At 54.2% G+C, this 17263-nt stretch overlaps 1 protein-coding gene across 1 annotated transcript; it reads left to right on the plus strand.

Moving 5' to 3' along the window:
- The first annotated feature begins 3868 nt into the window (after positions 1 to 3868).
- PLPP7 (phospholipid phosphatase 7 (inactive)) lies at positions 3869 to 16965 on the plus strand. The gene is made up of 2 exons (XM_063409179.1): positions 3869 to 4334; positions 16131 to 16965. The coding sequence occupies exons 1-2, from the start codon at positions 3884 to 3886 to the stop codon at positions 16493 to 16495; spliced, it is 816 nt and encodes a 271-aa protein (XP_063265249.1). The 5' UTR covers positions 3869 to 3883; the 3' UTR covers positions 16496 to 16965.
- The last annotated feature ends 298 nt before the right edge of the window (positions 16966 to 17263 follow it).

The following is a 17263-nucleotide window of genomic DNA, read 5'->3' on the forward strand; positions in this document are numbered from 1 at the left end:
GTTACAAGGTTACTTTGGCCAGCTGCTGCCAGAGGTTGGGCTGCACCAACACTGCCAGTGAACTGCAGAGGAAGGGGATGGGGCTGTTCCCCCTGTCCCACCCACATTCCAGGCACTGCCACCACGTGTGGCCATGGCTGTGCAGGGCATTGTGGCCGGCAGCAGCCCCGGGCCAGCAGCCCTGCAGGCGGGGCGGGCAGGACAGCGGGGAGCACAGCCAGGCTCAGCAGGCTGGGCACAGGGAGCATGCTGGATTTGTCAGTCTGGGCGTTCTCCCAGGTGCTGGATGACCCCTGTGGATCGTGTGTCAGGACTGGAATAGCCCTGCTGGAGCAGGGAGCCTGTCTACAGGGATATTTATAAACCCCTGGGTTAGTGGCTGTTTTGTTTCTGGGATGGGGCTTGTCATGGCCTGAGAGGGGTCAGGATTTTTCCCTCCCGAGCTCAGTTTCTCCAGCTGGGACTGTCAGTGACAGCCCACCTGGCTGCAGGAGGGACCAGACAGTTTTCCTCTCCCACTCCAGCACTGACAGGGGTTTTGCTGGCACTGCATCCATCCCACGCTGCCCTTCCTCCCCCAGCCCCTTCCTGCTCAGGACTGGTGCTGGAGTCTCACTAGGAGGCTGGGGCAGAGAAATTCCCTCTGTCAGCAGAAGAGACAGGCACCAGATTAAATTCACTCCCAGAGCTTTCAAGGTATTTTTTAACCCGTGACAGCTCCTGAGGAACACGTTAAGTTGTAGCTCAGCATCCTCATCACCAGACTGGGCAGGAGTCTCCCTGTGTCCGCAGGGTCCTGCCCACCAGTGCCTTTACCCCTCTGCCCACTGGTATTTGCAGAGCCCCATGAAACAGCAGCTTTGCACAGAGTGGGAAAATCCAGGAGGCCATGCCCTGGGGAGGTGATGGCTACAGGCAGGTGGAAGCAGTGCTGACAGTTCTCTGCCTGGCTGATGTCAGGTAGGCTGAGATTTTCCACGAGCCAGGCAGTGGGATGAGGGCAGGCAGGTAGGGATGGGGTGCTGGCTGCCCTGGTAGTGGCAGCACAGCCAGGGATCAGGCAGGAGCTGGTGGGTGTTGGTGATGTGGCAGCTCCTGTGGGATTTAAGGGCTGCCACAGCCCCATGGGGTCCCTGAGCCAGGAGAGGTTGTGTTTCATGGGCTGGGTAAGGGAGCCTGAAAAGGGAACGAGCTCTTCCTCCTGTTGGGATCATAGAATCGCATGGTTTGGTTTGGGAGGGACCTTTAAAGGTCATTTAGTCCAACCCTCCAGCCATTGGCAGAGATGCCTTCCACCAGCCCAGGCTGCTCCAAGCCCTGTCCAACCTTGTCCTTGAAAACTTCCAGGTTTGGGGCAGCCACAGCTTCTCTCAGCAACCTGTGCCGGGGCCTCACCACCCCCACTGTACAAAGCATCTTCTCAACATCCCATCTAACCCTGCCCTCTGCCAGTGTGAAGCCAGTCCTGTCACCCCATTTCCAGCTCTCCTGGAGCCCCTTTAGGCACTGGGAGGAGCTCTGAGGTCTCCCTGGAGCCTTCTCTGAGCTGAGCACCCCAGCTCTCCCAGCCTGGCTCCAGAACAGAGAGGCTCCAGCCCTTGGAGCATCCCCATGGCCTCCTGTGGACTCTCTCCAGCAGCTCCATGTCCCTCCTGTGCTGGGGACCCCAGAGCTGGATTCAGTGCTCCAGGTAGGGTCTCACAGAGCAGAGCAGAGGGGCAGAATCACCTCCCTTGACCAGGGATAAGTTCCAGGAGGGTATGAATCAGAAATAAATTCATGTATACTATTTTCCCTTGAGGGAGGAAAACTGAACAAAGCCCAGTAGTGAGGTCTCCTCAGGATCTCAGGAATTGCTTGTCCAAGCACTGCTGCCACCTGGATGGTCTGTCAGTCAGATGGGCACAGCCTGGATGCACAGTTCACTGAAGGAATTTTGAGAACTATTTATAAAAGTGCAAAGAAAATGTAAAATTTGTGTTATTATCTTTGGAAGCCAAAGAACCACCTTTCATTTAGCACTTAAACTCCCCAGTCCAGTTTGGACAAGACCTTTAAAAACACCTGGGTGCCCAGGGTTACCTGTGCAGCCACTGACCTCTGGAACTGGACAGCTGTGTAGACAAATGTCACTGGCTCAATGTGACATTCATCTTCAATTCCTCATCCACGGGGGTTTCCAGCCTATTTGCATAGGAATAATCCCGTTCCTGGAGCCTGTGGGTGGTGTGGAGAGCCCGTTGCCCTGGGGAGGTGGTGGCAGTGCAGGTGACCTGGCTCAGAGGTGCTGAGAGGAGGAGCTGAGGTGGATGATCTCTCACAGAGGTGCTGGAGGCTCAGATGCACACAGCTGCTGGTCAGGGACTGTAGCATGAACCTTCAGACTTGTGCACTGGAGCTGCAGGCTGCGGTGGGATGGTCCCAGGGGATGCTGCCAGGGGCTGCTCCCAGGGGATGTTCCCAGGGGTTGTTCCCAGGGGATGCTCCCGGGGCTGCTCCCGGGGATGCTCCCGGGGCTGCTCCCGGGGATGCTCCCAGGGGTTGCTCCCAGGGGATGATCCCAAGGGATGATCCCAAGGGATGCTGCCAGGGGTCGCTCCCAGGGGATGCTGCCAGGGGATGCTCCCAGGGGATGATCCCAAGGGATGATCCCAAGGGATGCTGCCAGGGGTCGCTCCCAGGGGATGCTCCCGGGGATGCTCCCAGGGGCTGCTCCCAGGGGCTGCTCCCAGGGGTTGTTCCCAGGGGATGCTCCCAGGGGACGCTCCCAGGGGATGCTCCCAGGGGATGCTCCCAGGGGATGCTCAGCCCTGGGAGGTGTCCCGGGGCGGGGGTTGGCCCCAGCTGCGGCGAGGAGGTGCGAGGTGACAGCGATGGGGCACAGCGTGGCAGGAGGGGCTGCAGGTATTCCCTGTCCTCCTTGGGGCCTGGCGGAGCCTTCCTCCTCCCCGTGCCGCGATGCCCGGGGCCGTGCTGCGTTCGGGGGACACAGGCGGCGGCTGTCACCTGCTTCCAGCGCGGGCTGTGCGCACTGGGTGACACCGCAGGGACACGTGCGGTATCGAGGCCACCGCGCCGGGGGCAGGAGGATGGGAACTCATTAGCGGCTCCTTGCTGGGTAATCAGGAGGCTTCAGGTGATGCTTCTCCTTCCTCCAGGAGCGGGGTGAGTCATGGAAGGGCCCCAGGGGCGCATCCTGAGCGGGCAGGGAGGATGGGGTTAGTGGTGCTTTGAAAGGTATCCCTGCCGAGGGGAGGAGGGGGAATTTAGGGTGCCCAGGCAGGGGGGGAAGTTGAAGAACTGATTAATCAGGAAGATTTGGGGGAGAACCCCTTGAAGGGGAGTCCCTGAGCAACATCTGGTCTTGGTGCTGCACAGCCAGGCAGCACAGCCCCCCTCGGGATGCCCTGAGGAGGGGGATGCCATCATCTCCAGCTCTGACTCTGGCACTGAAATGTGAATTGCAGCACAAAAAGAACTACGTTTCCCAGTTTCCCTTGCAGCCCAGGGGAATAAGCAATTGGAAGATTTAAATAGACCAGGCCAGAAGCAACCAACCTTTGGCATAATGCTTTTCCCTCCTCTTCTTCATATCTATTGGTTGTCTAATCTTTTTCCCTGGCACTGGAGTGGCTGCCAAGCCTGGCATTAATTTTCCTCCCAAGCTTGCTAGGCCCATGAAGTAAACAGCCATGTGCATTCCTTACTCTATATTTAACAGCTGCAGTCTGTGCTGGGGGCAACTGCAACAGAGGGGAACCTTTGTAGCTTCCCAAATTCACAGCTTGTGAGGGTGGGAGTGGGGGAAGCTTTCTGCAGGGAGAAGAGGGATTTCTCTCCTTCCCGGTATTTGCAGAGCAGGTTGCGTTAAAGAGAGACTGCAATGCCAGCATCCCAGCCACGGTCCAGGGCCAGAGACAGGAACAACGTCCTCAACAGGGCTGAGTTCCTCTCCCTGAATCAGCCCTTGAAGGGGAACCAGGAGGGCAGGAGCTCCAGCAGGAAGCAGAGTGGCCAGGCCGGGGCAGCCGGTGCCCAGAACACCAACCCCAAGGAGCGGAGGCAGTCGCAGCAGCTGCCCGAGGAGGATTGCATGCAGCTCAACCCCTCCTTCAAGGGAATCGCCTTCAACTCGCTGCTGGCCATCGATATCTGCATGTCCAAGAGGCTGGGAGTGTGTGCCAACAGAGCCTCTTCCTGGGGAGGTGCCCGCTCCATGATCAACCTGCTGGGGATAACGGGGCACGGCATCCCCTGGATTGCAGGAACGCTCATCTGCCTGGTGAAGAGCAGCACGCTGGCAGGCCAAGAGGTCCTCATGAACCTGCTGCTAGGTGAGTGGCAAACCTCCCTCCCTGCCGGGAAAGCCCAGCCCTCATCACAAGGGACAGCAGCACTGGGACTCCTCCTCTGGCTGCTCCCAGCGTCAGAGGTGGTCGGGAAGCAGGGAGTGACCTTTAGGGTAAATGCTGCACTTATTGGCCCCATTAGTCCCGGGTGCTGTGGGTGATGGGTGTTGGAAGAAGGTGTCTAAGAGGGATGGGGTAACTGCCATGGAGCAGGGGCAGGCCCCTGGTGCTGCGTGGGGCAGGATTGTCCAGTCAGACCGAGGGAGTGTCCGTGATGGGAGGGTGGATGCCAGCAGTGATGGCTTTTATTTAATCTGTGGTCATCTGCCTTGGTGTTTGATAGGTGGGGAAAACATAAAAAAGATATTAATCTTTAATATCTGGATCAATACCTGAGGATGTTATTTCCATCCCCTTGCCACTTTCTTGACCAGACTCCACATGATGGAGTCCTGTCACATTCCCTGCTGCAGTTTGCTCTCACATCCTCCTTCCCTTGGGTACTTTTCTTGCTGCTGTCCCCGTTTCCATGTGCTAATTTGACCCAGAGGCTGTGTAGGCAGGCTGGGATGCCTCTGGCTCTCCGGCTAGTCCTTCCTTGCATGGTGTTGGTCAGTGTTGCTGTTTCTGGAGTTTGGGATGTGTTGAAGGGTTTGGCTTCTCCGTTGTGCATGGCCTGTCCCACCCTAGTGTCCCACCAGTGACCAGGAGGAGCTGTGGCTGTGCCTTGCCTTAGATCCTGGTCCCAACCTGCCCAGGCCATGTATACCTGAGGACTTTGCTCTTCTTGCTCTTCTGCCTTTGCACAGGGTCCAGTTATCCTATTTTTCTATTTGACTAATTACTCTCTCCTCTGGCTGTGACCCACCCTGGTGTTTCACCCTCCCTAAGAACTCAGCAATCCCACTTTTGTTTGGTAGGAGAAATTGAAAACATTGGATTTAGACACTTTCTTCTCAGGGAGCATTTTGAGGGGCCGTAGGGACATTTTATTTCACAGGCACCACAGGAAAGGGACGTCCTGTCTGCAGGGGCTGACTGTGACGTGATCCAGCCCAGCAGCGTGGCCCCAGCTTTTGGGGTTTTTTTCACAAGTTCATCCTTCAGAGAGGGCAAAGACTGATCTGGACTGGCTTGAAAAGCACAGTGGCGGCTGCCTTTTCTCCCCTGTGCCTTTGGAGGAGCCTGTCCTCGTGCTGTGCCATCTCATGGGGGGGAAGGAGCCAGAATAGCAGCAGCGTGATGCAGAGCCCGCCGACGTCAGCAGTTCTAGCGGGGGCTCCTCGGGGTCAGCCCCTCGCTGGGAAGAGAGGATCCCTTCAAAAGGGCACGAGGATGAAATAGTGGCTGACTAACAGCGACAGGAACAGTCTCCAGATGTCTCTTGACCGCACTGCTTCTGATGGGGTTGGAGCCTGAAAATGACCGCTTTGACTCCAAAATATTTGAGGTCCTTGCAAAGTGCTAATGTCCCTTTTGGCTTAAAAACAAGGAAGGTTTTCTCACCCTTCTGTTGGCATATGAGGAGGCCAAATGCAAAGGCACCTCGAGGTCATGTTCTAACTTTGTGGAGTGGTGGCTGGGAGAGCTCATCCCTGCATCACTACCCACATCTCCAGGTCCCCTGAGCTCCAACGTGGTGCCCAGGGACAAGTTGGGTGTTCTGGAGTCTTCCATCCTTGCCTAGACACACTACTCCCACCCCTCCTCTCCCCCTGTCAAGACAGGGAATAGTTAATTGGTGTGAAGGACCAGTTCCATAGGTCTGGCAGCCTCCAAAGAGCTCCACTGCTCCCTCTGAAAAGACAGCACTGCCTGGTGGGACTGGCCAAGGTGCCCTCAGCCTCTCTTGTCAGAGCTTCTGCAGCAGGACTTGTGTCACCCCACAGAGCAGATCTGCTGTGAGAGTGGCCTTGGGCTGATATTTAAGATTGCAGTCAGAACTCTGAGTACCTGAGTAGCTGCTGCCATGCAGTCTGCACTGCTGGTGGAGAAGGAACCTGTCTGGACCTCGATAGGTCCCAGGAAAAGCGGCATCTTGTGCAGACAGGAAGGTCAGGGCACCACTGCTGCATCTGGCATCCTTGGTCCCTTGTGCTGCTGCTTTCCTGTGGTTCAGATCCAGCAGGATGTGCTGAAAAGCCCTGCTGGATAGGCACAGGTCAAAGGGAAGGGAACCTCCTGGTGCTCCCCTGGTGGAAGAGGGAAGCCGGGAAGTTGGGGTTGTCTGTGGCACCCCAGGCTCTCCTCCCTTCCCCCGGCTTGGTGAGGGTTTGATACATCAAGCAGAATTTCTGATGCAGTCCCTGGGCAGGGAGCCAGCCCATCGCAGAGCACTTGTTTAGGATTTGCAATCAGGCTTCCAAGGCGAGGAGACTGCTGAAATGGGACTGGGAACCTGGCAGGAGCACCACTGCAGATGGAGGAGGAGCTCCTGCCAGGGGCTTTGCCAACACATGTGGGAGCATTTCGGGTGAGGGGTCTGACCCTGGGATGCTCCCTCCATCCCCACTGCAGATGCTGATTAGCAACCCCAAGCAATGTTTTCCCTCCATGTTTGTCAGCTGTGATGGAATTTATTGATTCCCCTTCTCACAGTAATCTTTCCCAGCAAATGCCAAACAGCCAGAGAAACACACACAGCCTGTTACTGAAAAGATGGAAGAAACCAGATATCTGTGCCCACTGTAAAAATCCCTCTGCCAGGACAAGCTTTCAGGAAGATTGTCTCAGCATCACCAGCCCTGGCTGAGCAAAAGTCAGGGAGAAGATCCACAACCCCTTGGCTAAATCAAGCAAATCACAACTCAGGAAATCCCCCAGTTATAAAGTTTATTTTATTTGTCTGCCAGTGTTGGAACTTTTAGGACCACTCAAGGTTTACTCTGCAATCACAAGGGTTTCATGAAAACTAAGGTGCTTAGAAAGTCATTTGAACCTTGCAATCAGGCTTGCAGGGGGAGAGCAGTTATAAAACTTTCAGTAAAATGCCCAGACCTGCTTCAGAACCAGACACAAATTCCATTAAACCCTGGGGACAGCGGTACCTCGGCTTCTGGTTCTGATCCATCTGATAAGGACGTGGATCCAAATTTAGTGATTCATTGACTGCAAAGCCAGCAAAGAACATTTGGATCATCGATCTGACCCACGGCAAAATACAGGCTGTAGCACATCCCTCAATTTATTCCTGTTCAATTTGTTAAGGGAAAAAACCCAAACACTCAATCTGATGTACAGTTACAAGTGAGGGTGAACTTGTCAGAGCCATTTCTGTATTACTGCAGTGGCAGGGATTCTCACAAGTGCTTTTAGTTGGACTCTTCCCTTCATTGCGTCTCCATACCCTTCTCTCTCCAGCTGAACAGCACTCTCAGCCAACATCTCTTCCGCCTTTCAGTATTTTGGATAGTGCTCAAGTAATTTCTTCACCTCCTATTTATTAAGCTAAACAGATTGATCTCGTTAAACTGATGGTCTTTGCAGATCCAGGCACCTTCTCTCTGCAGTGGGGGTGGAATGTGGTCACTGGGGATGGAATAGGGTTGCCCACCCAAAGTTCTCACTCCAAGTGAGGCCCCTCTTTTTGTGGTTTTTTTTGTGGTTTTTTGTGTTTACAGCCAAACCAGCGCTGTGTTTAGTTATTTGCCATCCAGCTGGGTGCCTTTGCTGTTGGGAGGTACCTGCTTGGGTCATCCTGGCACATAAAATTGTGTTTGTGCTTGGTTTGAAGTACTGGTAACTGGTTCTGCTGCAGTTGTGGCTCTCTGGAGCAGGTATCCAGACTAGGAGAAGGGAAAGCCCTTGTCTTCTCTCTGCTTGCTGTGTCAGTGACACTGGTCCCAGTGCTCAGCCATCTCCAGCTGGCTCTGCATCCCCTCGGAGGGGCGGGATGGCTCTTTGGTGCTGTCACTAAGCATTTATCCCATTAAGTACAGCACTGCCTCAGGGCGTGGATGTATCATCGAGCAGTGTCAGGCTGGGGATGGGTGAATGCCACAGGAGGAGGAAAGAGGGAGCCCAGTGCTGCTTCTCTGCTTCTGGAGGTCAGCAAAGAGGAAGTTCTTGCTCTGTCCAGCCTTCTTCCTGCATACTGACATAGCTTTACTCTGACCAGGAACCAAGCCATGATATTCTGAAGCACAGTCCCTGCAGACCCCCTAAGAAAGAAAATTATAAATACTTATATGTGGTCAGAACTCTGTGGTCGCATCCTGGCAGCTTCCAAGCATGACCAGATTTGCAAGAAATTGGTGGATTAGGAAGGAAAGAAAGAAAGAAATTCCTTCACCAAGCCCCTCGAGACCCCAGTGACCCTGTTCTAACAACATGAACGTGCTTCAGGTATTGTCGTGCTCCTCTTTGGGGGCTGTGTGATGAAAATCCAGACAGTACAGCCCGTTGCTGGTAAAGGTCACTGAGTAGATGAAATGCCCAGGCAGAGCTGATCCTGTTGAGCCTCAGGGCACCCAGACCCAGCAGAGAGGCCGGGGAGCTGCACAGCAGATGGATCAGTCTGTATGCAGCACAGCTTGCTCAGCCCAGAGCCCCAGAGATGGTTTGGGGCCTGATGTGTCTATTTTTCCCCTTTTCATTCTTCCAGTGTGACAGCAGGGATTTTCTGAGCCAGGCAGGGCAGAGGACATTCCGTCAGGGATGGATAGAACAGCTCAGGAGTTGGTGCCCTGCAGAACCATCCCTCCTTGGACAGCCTGGCACATGGAGGGGGCTCAGCTGCTGTCCTGATCCCCTCACACCCCTTCCAGTGCCCCCCAAGGTCTCACTGAGCCAGCAGCACGTCTGCCCAGTGAGGTGGAAACATTTAAATGCCAAATAACCCAACATGAGTGACCCATGGAAGGTGCCAGGCAGAGGGAACAACGCAGATGCCCACTCCCTGCATCCAGCATTTAGACACAGGTCCAGCCTGGCATTACACGTTCCTCTTCATCACTCCAGGCTGTTAATCTGCCTCTGTTCTGCCCAGATACAGCAGCTGCAGTCCGTGGTCCTTTGGTGGGTGCCGTGCTCAGCCTTCATCCTTTCACAGCTGATGAGCTCAGGCATCTCTGAGCAGGCAGCAATGCCCAGCTCCCCCGGCTTCCCTGCCCCCCTTCCTCCACAGGAACGTGTCCTGCTCACTGCAGGGCAGGCTGGCGAGCTGCAGTGTCCCCTTGGATGAAGGACAGTCAGTGACAGGCTGGGACTCGCCTGGCTGTGGCTGGAGCAGGCAAGGGGGTATTCCCAGGGCTCTGCAGGGTGTCCCCATCAGTCCCGCGGTGTGATCACCCCTCGGTACCGGGCAGCACCGATCGGCTCGGGTGGGGATGCTGTGAGCCCTGCAGGCATCAGTGCGCAGCCCTTGGGGAATGTGCAGCGAGCAGGAATCCAACCCTGGCAGAGCAAACAGCGGAACGAGCCCGAGCCTGAATGCAGAGCAAAAAAGAAAAGAAGTGCGAGGGTTGTTGAATGGGAAGAGGGGGAATAAACATGGGAAATGAGTCATCCTTATGTCTGTCACTCCGGGAACAACTTCCCATTGCCCTGCCTGCAGCTCAGAGGGGACAGGAGCTGTTTCACTCAGGCAGAGCTGGAGCAGCAGAGCCGGGCTCTGGCCCGGAGGGAGATCCCAGGAAATGGGTGAGTGTGTTTGCCTCTAACACGCCTTGACAGGAGCAGTGGTCGGGAAGAGGAAGGTGGGGGAGTGAGGTGAGATGTTGGGAGGAGCAGCAGGCAGGGAGAGCCCCGGCGGATCTGCTGCTCTGGGTCAGGATTGGTGGAGGATGGGGTGGGGAAAAGGGGGATCAGATGAACTCTCCTTTTTTCCTCCACTTTGAGGAAGCCTCCATGCTTTAACCTGGAACAGAGAACCATTCCATCTGTACAGGGATGCTGGCAGATGTACCTGATGTGGGTCCACCCTGTGGGGTGTAATGGTCGGAGACCCTCTGAGCATCACAGAATTAGAGCTTTTTTTTTTTTTTTTTTTTTTTCCAGTTTGCATTTTTGAAAGCAGTGGGGTGTAACTCCAAGCCCAAGCAGCACTGAGGCCAAGCAAGGAGCCCAGCCTTTGTGGGCTGGGCCACGCTGCTGCTCCTCAGCCCAAGGCACCTTTCTTCCTCTGGCTCATCCCATACAGTGCTGTTGGTGCTGGTGCGTGTGGTTCTGGGATGTGCTGATGGTGGCTGTGCTGCTGCCATGGGGAACAGGAGCATTTCAAGCTATCAGAGCCCTTCTGGGAGGTGGATGAGGCATCCTTGGGGCTGCTCAGCTCCTTTTCCCCAGCACCATGAGCCCTTTTCACTGTGCTCCCCCTCTTGCCTGCATCTCGCCCCAGCCTGTGCAGAACCCCAGGGAAGCAGCCCCAGTCAGTATTTGATGCTGAGTACAAATTTCCCAGCTCCCAGGCCTCAGTGTTTCCAAGGGGAGAACTCCAGGCAGCCTGTGTTTGCACTCAGGGCTGCTTCTAATCATCTAGAATATAGCAAATCTATTTTTAGTTGTCGTGGGTTTTTATTTTAATTAATTGCACAATTCTGCTTTCCACCATTTCTTCACCTCCCCATGACCACTTACCCCACGCTGATGCTTGTTCAGCCAAAAAATAACCCCCCCAACCACCAGAATGCCTGATTCATTGGCTCTTCAATGTGTCATGCCATCTGTGCTTTTTGTCAGCACCCAATAGTGCCACATTTGGGGAACACAATGGAATGGAGGGGTTCATCTCCAGAGTGGACCTCTTCTAGCTGCCGCTGACTCCACTGGAGAGAGATGAAGATTCTTTTGAAACCTGCATCTTTCATTGATGTCATTCAACGAGATAAGTCTGCAAACAGCTCATTTTCCAGGTCAGGGAGCCTAATGCCTCCAGGAGATTTGGGAAGTTCAGAAGGAGTAGGAGGGGGCGTGTAAGTAAAAAGAAAAATGGGGAAAAAAAATATGAATTCCAATTATGGAGCTAAAGAAACCGTTTCCTGGGACTGATGGCATTTGTCCAGAGTTCAGTAGTGAGTGAGGGTGGGTAGTCTGGGCAATGCAGGACCTTCAAAGCCAGTTTTGGCCCTGCACGTGGCCTCAGCAGCTGCAGTGGGGAGCACGGTGGGTTTGAAGCCCAGGCAATGAGTTGTCACCAGCTTGGCTCTGCTCGGTGCACATCTTGTCTGAGGCACATCTGCTCCCACACTGGGAGCCTTCTGAGCTCATGGAGTGGGCTCACTCTTCCTTCTTGGGAATTTACCTCCCCGTTTTCCTCTCCCTGTGTGCTCAGCCCTGGTTCTGGGAGGCTGAGTCCAGCCTGTGGCTGTTTCTGATCCCAACCTCACAGGCTGGGCTCTGGGGAGCAGCCGTGTCTCGTCCAGGCAGCCCCATGTGTGTGCATCACGTGGATCTCGGCTGCAGGAGCAGATGAGCCAAAGGCTTTTTTGGCTTTCTCCTCTTTTCCTCCCCCTCTGCCCCCAGCCCTGCACCCAGGTTGTTTTTCAGCTGTGGTTTTGATAACATGTTATATATAAACATCCCAGCTGGAATCTGCCCCTGTCCCTGGAGGCACTGCCTGGCTCCAACCTGGAGCAGACTGTGTCCCTAAGGGTGCTCACACCATCCTCAGCCTCTTCCAGCCATAAGGGACAGCAGCAGAGAAGCCACCTCAGGGGCAGAAAGGACTTTGTGGTGGCAGGGGACATCCAACTATTTCAATTCCTCTTAAATACAAGCTTTGGGGTTTGGTTTGGTACTGCTGATGATGGTTCAGGTTTGTCCTTGTGCCCTGCCTGCTCCTCTCTGATTACCTCTCCTCTCCTAATGGGCTCCTAATATTTGGTGGTAGGAGCAAGGCAGATGATTGTTTTCCTTTCCTTATTAATAGATATAAAATGCCTGCCCAGGGGGCTCACTTTCAGCTCATTTACCATGCATCTGATGCCAGATGTTGGCTTTTCACAATACCAAGGTGATCTCTGATGCTAAAATTGTCACAGGCAAGAAGACAAGACTTGCTCTTTGGTTTTGTGTTTTGAGGAAGTTTTAGATGTTAATGTAGGATTTGGGGATTTGCATTGGAAATCTGAAGGATTGTTTCCCTTAATACCAGGTCAACAGGGAGATTCCTGATCTTTTTCAGAAAAATGGGAAAGGAGCAAGAATGGACAAGAGCTAATCCTTCTTTTGCTCTTCAATACAGCACTACCTGGATTTTACACCCAGTGATGGCTCTGGTTTAAATCCAGTCCTGCCTGGCTCTTGGGGGGGAAAGCATGCTGAAGAAAATGCTTCATATAAACATCTCTTGCTCCTCTCCTCTCAGCCTCAGTCAGGTGGCACTCTGCCATCTCTGCCGTGCTTGTGACAGCCCCGAGGGTCCCCGGAGAGCAGCCAGTGCAGGCTGGTTCATCAGCTGCAGGCTGCTTTCCCTGGGCTCTCCTGGGGCTGGGTTTGCTCCAGCCAGGTCAGGTCAGCCCGGAGGGTTTGCAGGGCTCTGTGCGAGGGGAAGGGCAGAGCCGAGGTGCTGGTGCTGACCTGCAGGTGCCGGGTGAAGGCTCAGGGGTTTGGGGTTCCCCAGGAACACCAGTGCAGAGACACCCACCTGCAGCTGGAGCACCGAGGGTAGAATTAACCCCTTACTTCTGTGCCCGCCCGAGGAGGGAGGATTCAGTGTGCATTAACGGGGGGAAGGAAGCGAGCCAGGGTCCAAGCAGGTATGTAGGTCATGGGATTGCCAGGGAATAGGGCTGGGGATGGGGCTGCTGGGCAACGGCACTGCCTGTGTGTGTTCCTGAAGGATGGGCCCCTGGCAGCACCAGCAGTGCTGCCTGCTGATTCACCCTGCCAGCGCCCGCAGCAGCAGCAGCAGCAGAGGAAAGGGGAAATGCAGAGACCCAGAGCTGGAGAGGGCAGTGGGACCCCACCCCTGCCCCAGGGGCCAGGGCTGGCTGCTGGGGCTGTTTTATAAAGAAATCTCCATGAAAGGAATGGAAAGTGCAAGGGGAAGTGACAGAAAAAGCACCAGACGGAGGGATCTTTGATGGTTTTTTTATTCTTTTAACGGCAAATTAACCCTCGGTTTTAATGCTGTCATGCCTTCCAATCTTGAAATGTGGGCAAGCGAGGCTTTTTGCTTTCTGTGCATCATTTGACGAAAATCAAAGCTAGCAGTACTGAAGGCCCATTTTGTTCATCTTCTGAATGAAAGGATTATTAGAACTGCTCTTTGGCTTGTTCTCCATGCCCTGGACACCTCCATGCACACATGCCTGCATCCCTCGAGTTGCCCTGACATCACCTTTGACCGTAAAAATATATTGCCAGTGCAAAATACTGACGGGCAATGGTGAACACCACCCATTGCTAAAGCACATGGCACTTGTGCTACCGATCCCTGGGCAGGTTTGGTGGGGAATGGTCTCTAGGGAATTGTGGAGGAGACACTGGGATCCATTGGGGTGCTCAGATTTGTTCTGGAGCCCTGGCTGGGCTTCTCAGCAGTGCAATAGGTGCTGACTTCAGCAGAGCAGCTTGGGCCACAGTCTTCTCTTGGCAGCACTGGTGCATCAGCTCTCTGATGCTTCTGGGTTCCCGAGAATTTGATGAGTCTGGGTTCCTGAGAGAGCATCGTGGAGTTTCACATCAGTTTCACACAGTTCTCATCCAGGGTGAGATGGGACTGGTGGGAAACGCAGCCAATGAGCTCTGGAAATCATCTCCTGAAGCACTCTGCTGGATCAGGGCTGTGCGGGGTCACTTAGTGGGGTGAGGAGCTGGGCTGGGGGTGATTTAGGAAGCCCAGCATGAGCAGAGCGTGGCAGAGCAGCTCAGTAATGGTCAGCCAGGCCTGGGCTGACAGCATTTGACCTTAACAGGGAGCCAGGGTGAGTGGCTGCTCCAGGGCTCCACAGACTGGGTCTGAAATCCCTCCCTCCCTTTCTCCCCACAGCCTGCCCATCAAAAACAAAACAAAACAAAAATCAGCAAACTGCAGACAAGCACTCCACTGAGTGTGAGCGTTCTGGTGGGCTGCAGACCTCCGCCTGCTCTCTCCCTGCCAGCCAGTCACATCCAGCAGGAGCTAGGCAACCCCTGGTTGTCCTTGTCCTCCTAAAGCCATTGCTACTGCTCCAGGCCCAGGGGTGTGATTGGCCTCCTTGCAGCCCCTTGCCACCTGCAGCCTTGACACCTTTGTTCAGGTGCCACTCAGGAACCTTTGCTCTATGACAATCTCCTACTTTTTGTGTCTAGCCTGGATTCCTGCTACTGTCCATGCCAGGGAGGAGCTGGTACCAAGATTTTACTCTGCAGCTCTGAGACCCCAGGGCATGCATGACCTGTTGGGTAGAAGGTCCAGGGAGGTCCTGCTGTCCCATTTCCCCATGGAAGATGTCCTGCAGATGAGGGAGAAAAGCAGTCTCCTATCAGGAGAAGGTTTGGCCAGGATAAATACCAGCCCCTTCCCAAGGCAGTGCTGGCTCTGCGAGTGGCACACGGGGAAGGTGGGGGAGCAGAGCTGCTGTGACAGCTCCTCACTCCCAGCTCCTGCCAGGTGCTGAGCAGGCAGGTGGAGCTGCCTCCCATGCGCCGTCTCATTTCCCATCCCCACCACCAACGCACTCCCATCCATGCTCCTGAAACCTTGTCAGCTCTCAAGGAATGGTCTCCACCAGGGCTGGGAACCAAGCAATACCCCTGGCCGAGGGAGCAGGCTGTGCTCCTGGTGACAGATATGTCCTTGTCACTGCTGCAGGGAGCTGAAATCAGCACTCTGACTAATTAGCAGGATTGGGGAAAAGCAGATGAGGGGATTAAAGAGAAATAAAATTGATGCTAGGAAATAGAAATGACAGTACCTGTCGGCTGGGACAAAGCGGGTGGGCTGAAGAGGAGGGTGGTGTAGATAAGTGCTGATGGGTTTCATTCCTGAAGCTGTTAAGGAAGAAGGATGCTTTGGTGTAGAGAGCTGCAGCTGCAGGTGCCTGTGCCATCACAAGCCTGGGTTTGCTGGAGCTGTGGTACCCCCAGTGCACTTGCACAGGGAAGGGGCTGTGTGAGGTGACTCCCAGGGAAAATGTCACAGGGAGCAAGAGGTGAGCAGAAACAAGAAATGGCTCGTGGGTGTTTGATGCTTTGGCAGAGGAAGAAGGATGGTGGGGGATATCTAGGAGGATGCCGCCCACCCTCCAACACACCGTGGTGCTGTTTCTAACGCAGGAGCCCATTTTTCTTTATTGTGTAGCTTTCCTCTTGGCTCACTGGCTCCTAATGCTCTTTTCTTAGTGAAATCTGTCAGCATGGTGTGAAATCTGTCAGCGTGGTGTGATTCCCTGGCTTCTCTGGGCCGGGGAGGTGATGGGCTTGGGACAGGACAAGGGACAACACTAGAAAGTTCTGTGGGGCACCTTTCCTGCAGGGACCTTGCTGCACGAGGTTTCTAAAGCATGAGGTGGAAGCAGCAACAGGAACACCCAGAGTGGTGGTTTGAGGGCCAAAAAAGTTTCAATTTTAGCTTTGCCAGTTGCTCTCTTCCTCCCCAGGTGGGTCTCTCGCCTCTGTGGTTTGGGGTTCTCCTCTCTCAGATGGTGACAGTGGTATTTGCCTCCTCTGTGGGCAAACTGGGAGTGTTGATCAACATTTGGGTGGTGACCTGAGGATGGGGAAGTTGTGTGCAGCTGCACCGTGGACATCTGGCCAGAACCAACCCCAAATTCTTATTTAAAGACAAAGACAACCCTTTGAAAACTGCCCTCAACTCTCCTGTCTCTCACTGCCCCCTCTCTGTCTCCTGTTTCACAGCCCTGCTCCTGGATATCATGATTGTGGCGGGTTTGCAGAAGCTGGCCAAGCGGAAGGGCCCGTACGACGTCACCCCTGGCCTGTTGGACTACCTGACCATGGACACGTACGCCTTCCCCGCCGGGCACGCCAGCAGGGTGGCCATGCTCTCCAAGTTCTTCCTCAACCACCTGGTGCTGGCCATCCCTCTCCGCATCCTGCTGGTGCTCTGGGCCCTCTGCGTGGGCTTTTCCCGCGTCATGATCGGACGGCACCACATCACGGATGTTCTCTCTGGCTTTGTTTTTGGCTACTTGCAGTTCAGGCTGGTGGAGTTGATATGGATGTCTTCCAACACGTGTCAGATGTTGATATCCATCTGGTGAACGTGGAGGACTTGGAAACTAGGAGATACTTTGAGAGTCCCCTTCCCAGTATTTTCTACATGTTGTTTGTTGGAAGCAGTTGTAACTTCCATGAGTAGTGGTGTTTTTTAATGTCGCTTCCCCACCTTTAAAAAAAAAAGTTTCTTGTAATGGATTGGGTTTTAGCAATCAAGGGCCGTACCTGTGTTTTGGCCGTATTCTCAAGCTGGACAGCAGCTTAATTAAGCTTTACAGGTGAGAGAAATGAGCTCCATGTCTGCCTTCTTTAAGTGGTTCACATTGGCACCTTGATATGTCCTCAGGATGGGCAGTGCCTGAGAGCTTCCTGAGAACACGTTCGTGAACTTTTTAGAGGATAAATTATTTTGGCCACAGTGCTTTTTTTCTTTTTGTAAGCCCAGCAGTTGTGTCTTGTACAGAGTCAGGACACTGCTGGTGCTTTACAGATAATAAATAATCATAAAAATCCTGCCCTGTTTGGTTCTTATCCTGAGGGAGGGGATAAAATGATCCCGGTGTGGCTCTGAGATATCCATTCAGCATGGAGCAGGTCCTGCAGTCCTGCTGCCCAAGGGGATGCAAACTTCTGCTTTGGGTGGGGTGGGCCTGGATGGGTGCTCAGGTCACTGGAGGAAAATCTGCTCTGTGAGGGTACATGAGGAGATATTGCTCTGGGGAGGGACACACAATGCCCTGATATGGGGCTGTTTCTTCCTATTATTGAGTGGCCTCCTTGAAGCCTGGCTCCTTATCCAGGTAATGGCCATG

Source organism: Prinia subflava, chromosome 12 (genome assembly GCF_021018805.1).
Source record: "Prinia subflava isolate CZ2003 ecotype Zambia chromosome 12, Cam_Psub_1.2, whole genome shotgun sequence".
Lineage (NCBI taxonomy): Eukaryota > Metazoa > Chordata > Aves > Passeriformes > Cisticolidae > Prinia > Prinia subflava.

Bases quoted from the DNA above. Each gene is read 5' to 3' on its own strand.
- PLPP7 (XM_063409179.1), top strand. From the start codon at position 3,884: ATGCCAGCATCCCAGCCACGGTCCAGGGCCAGAGACAGGAACAACGTC. The intron at 4,335-16,130 runs GTGAGTGGCAAA...CCTGTTTCACAG, and splicing joins CCTCATGAACCTGCTGCTAG to CCCTGCTCCTGGATATCATG.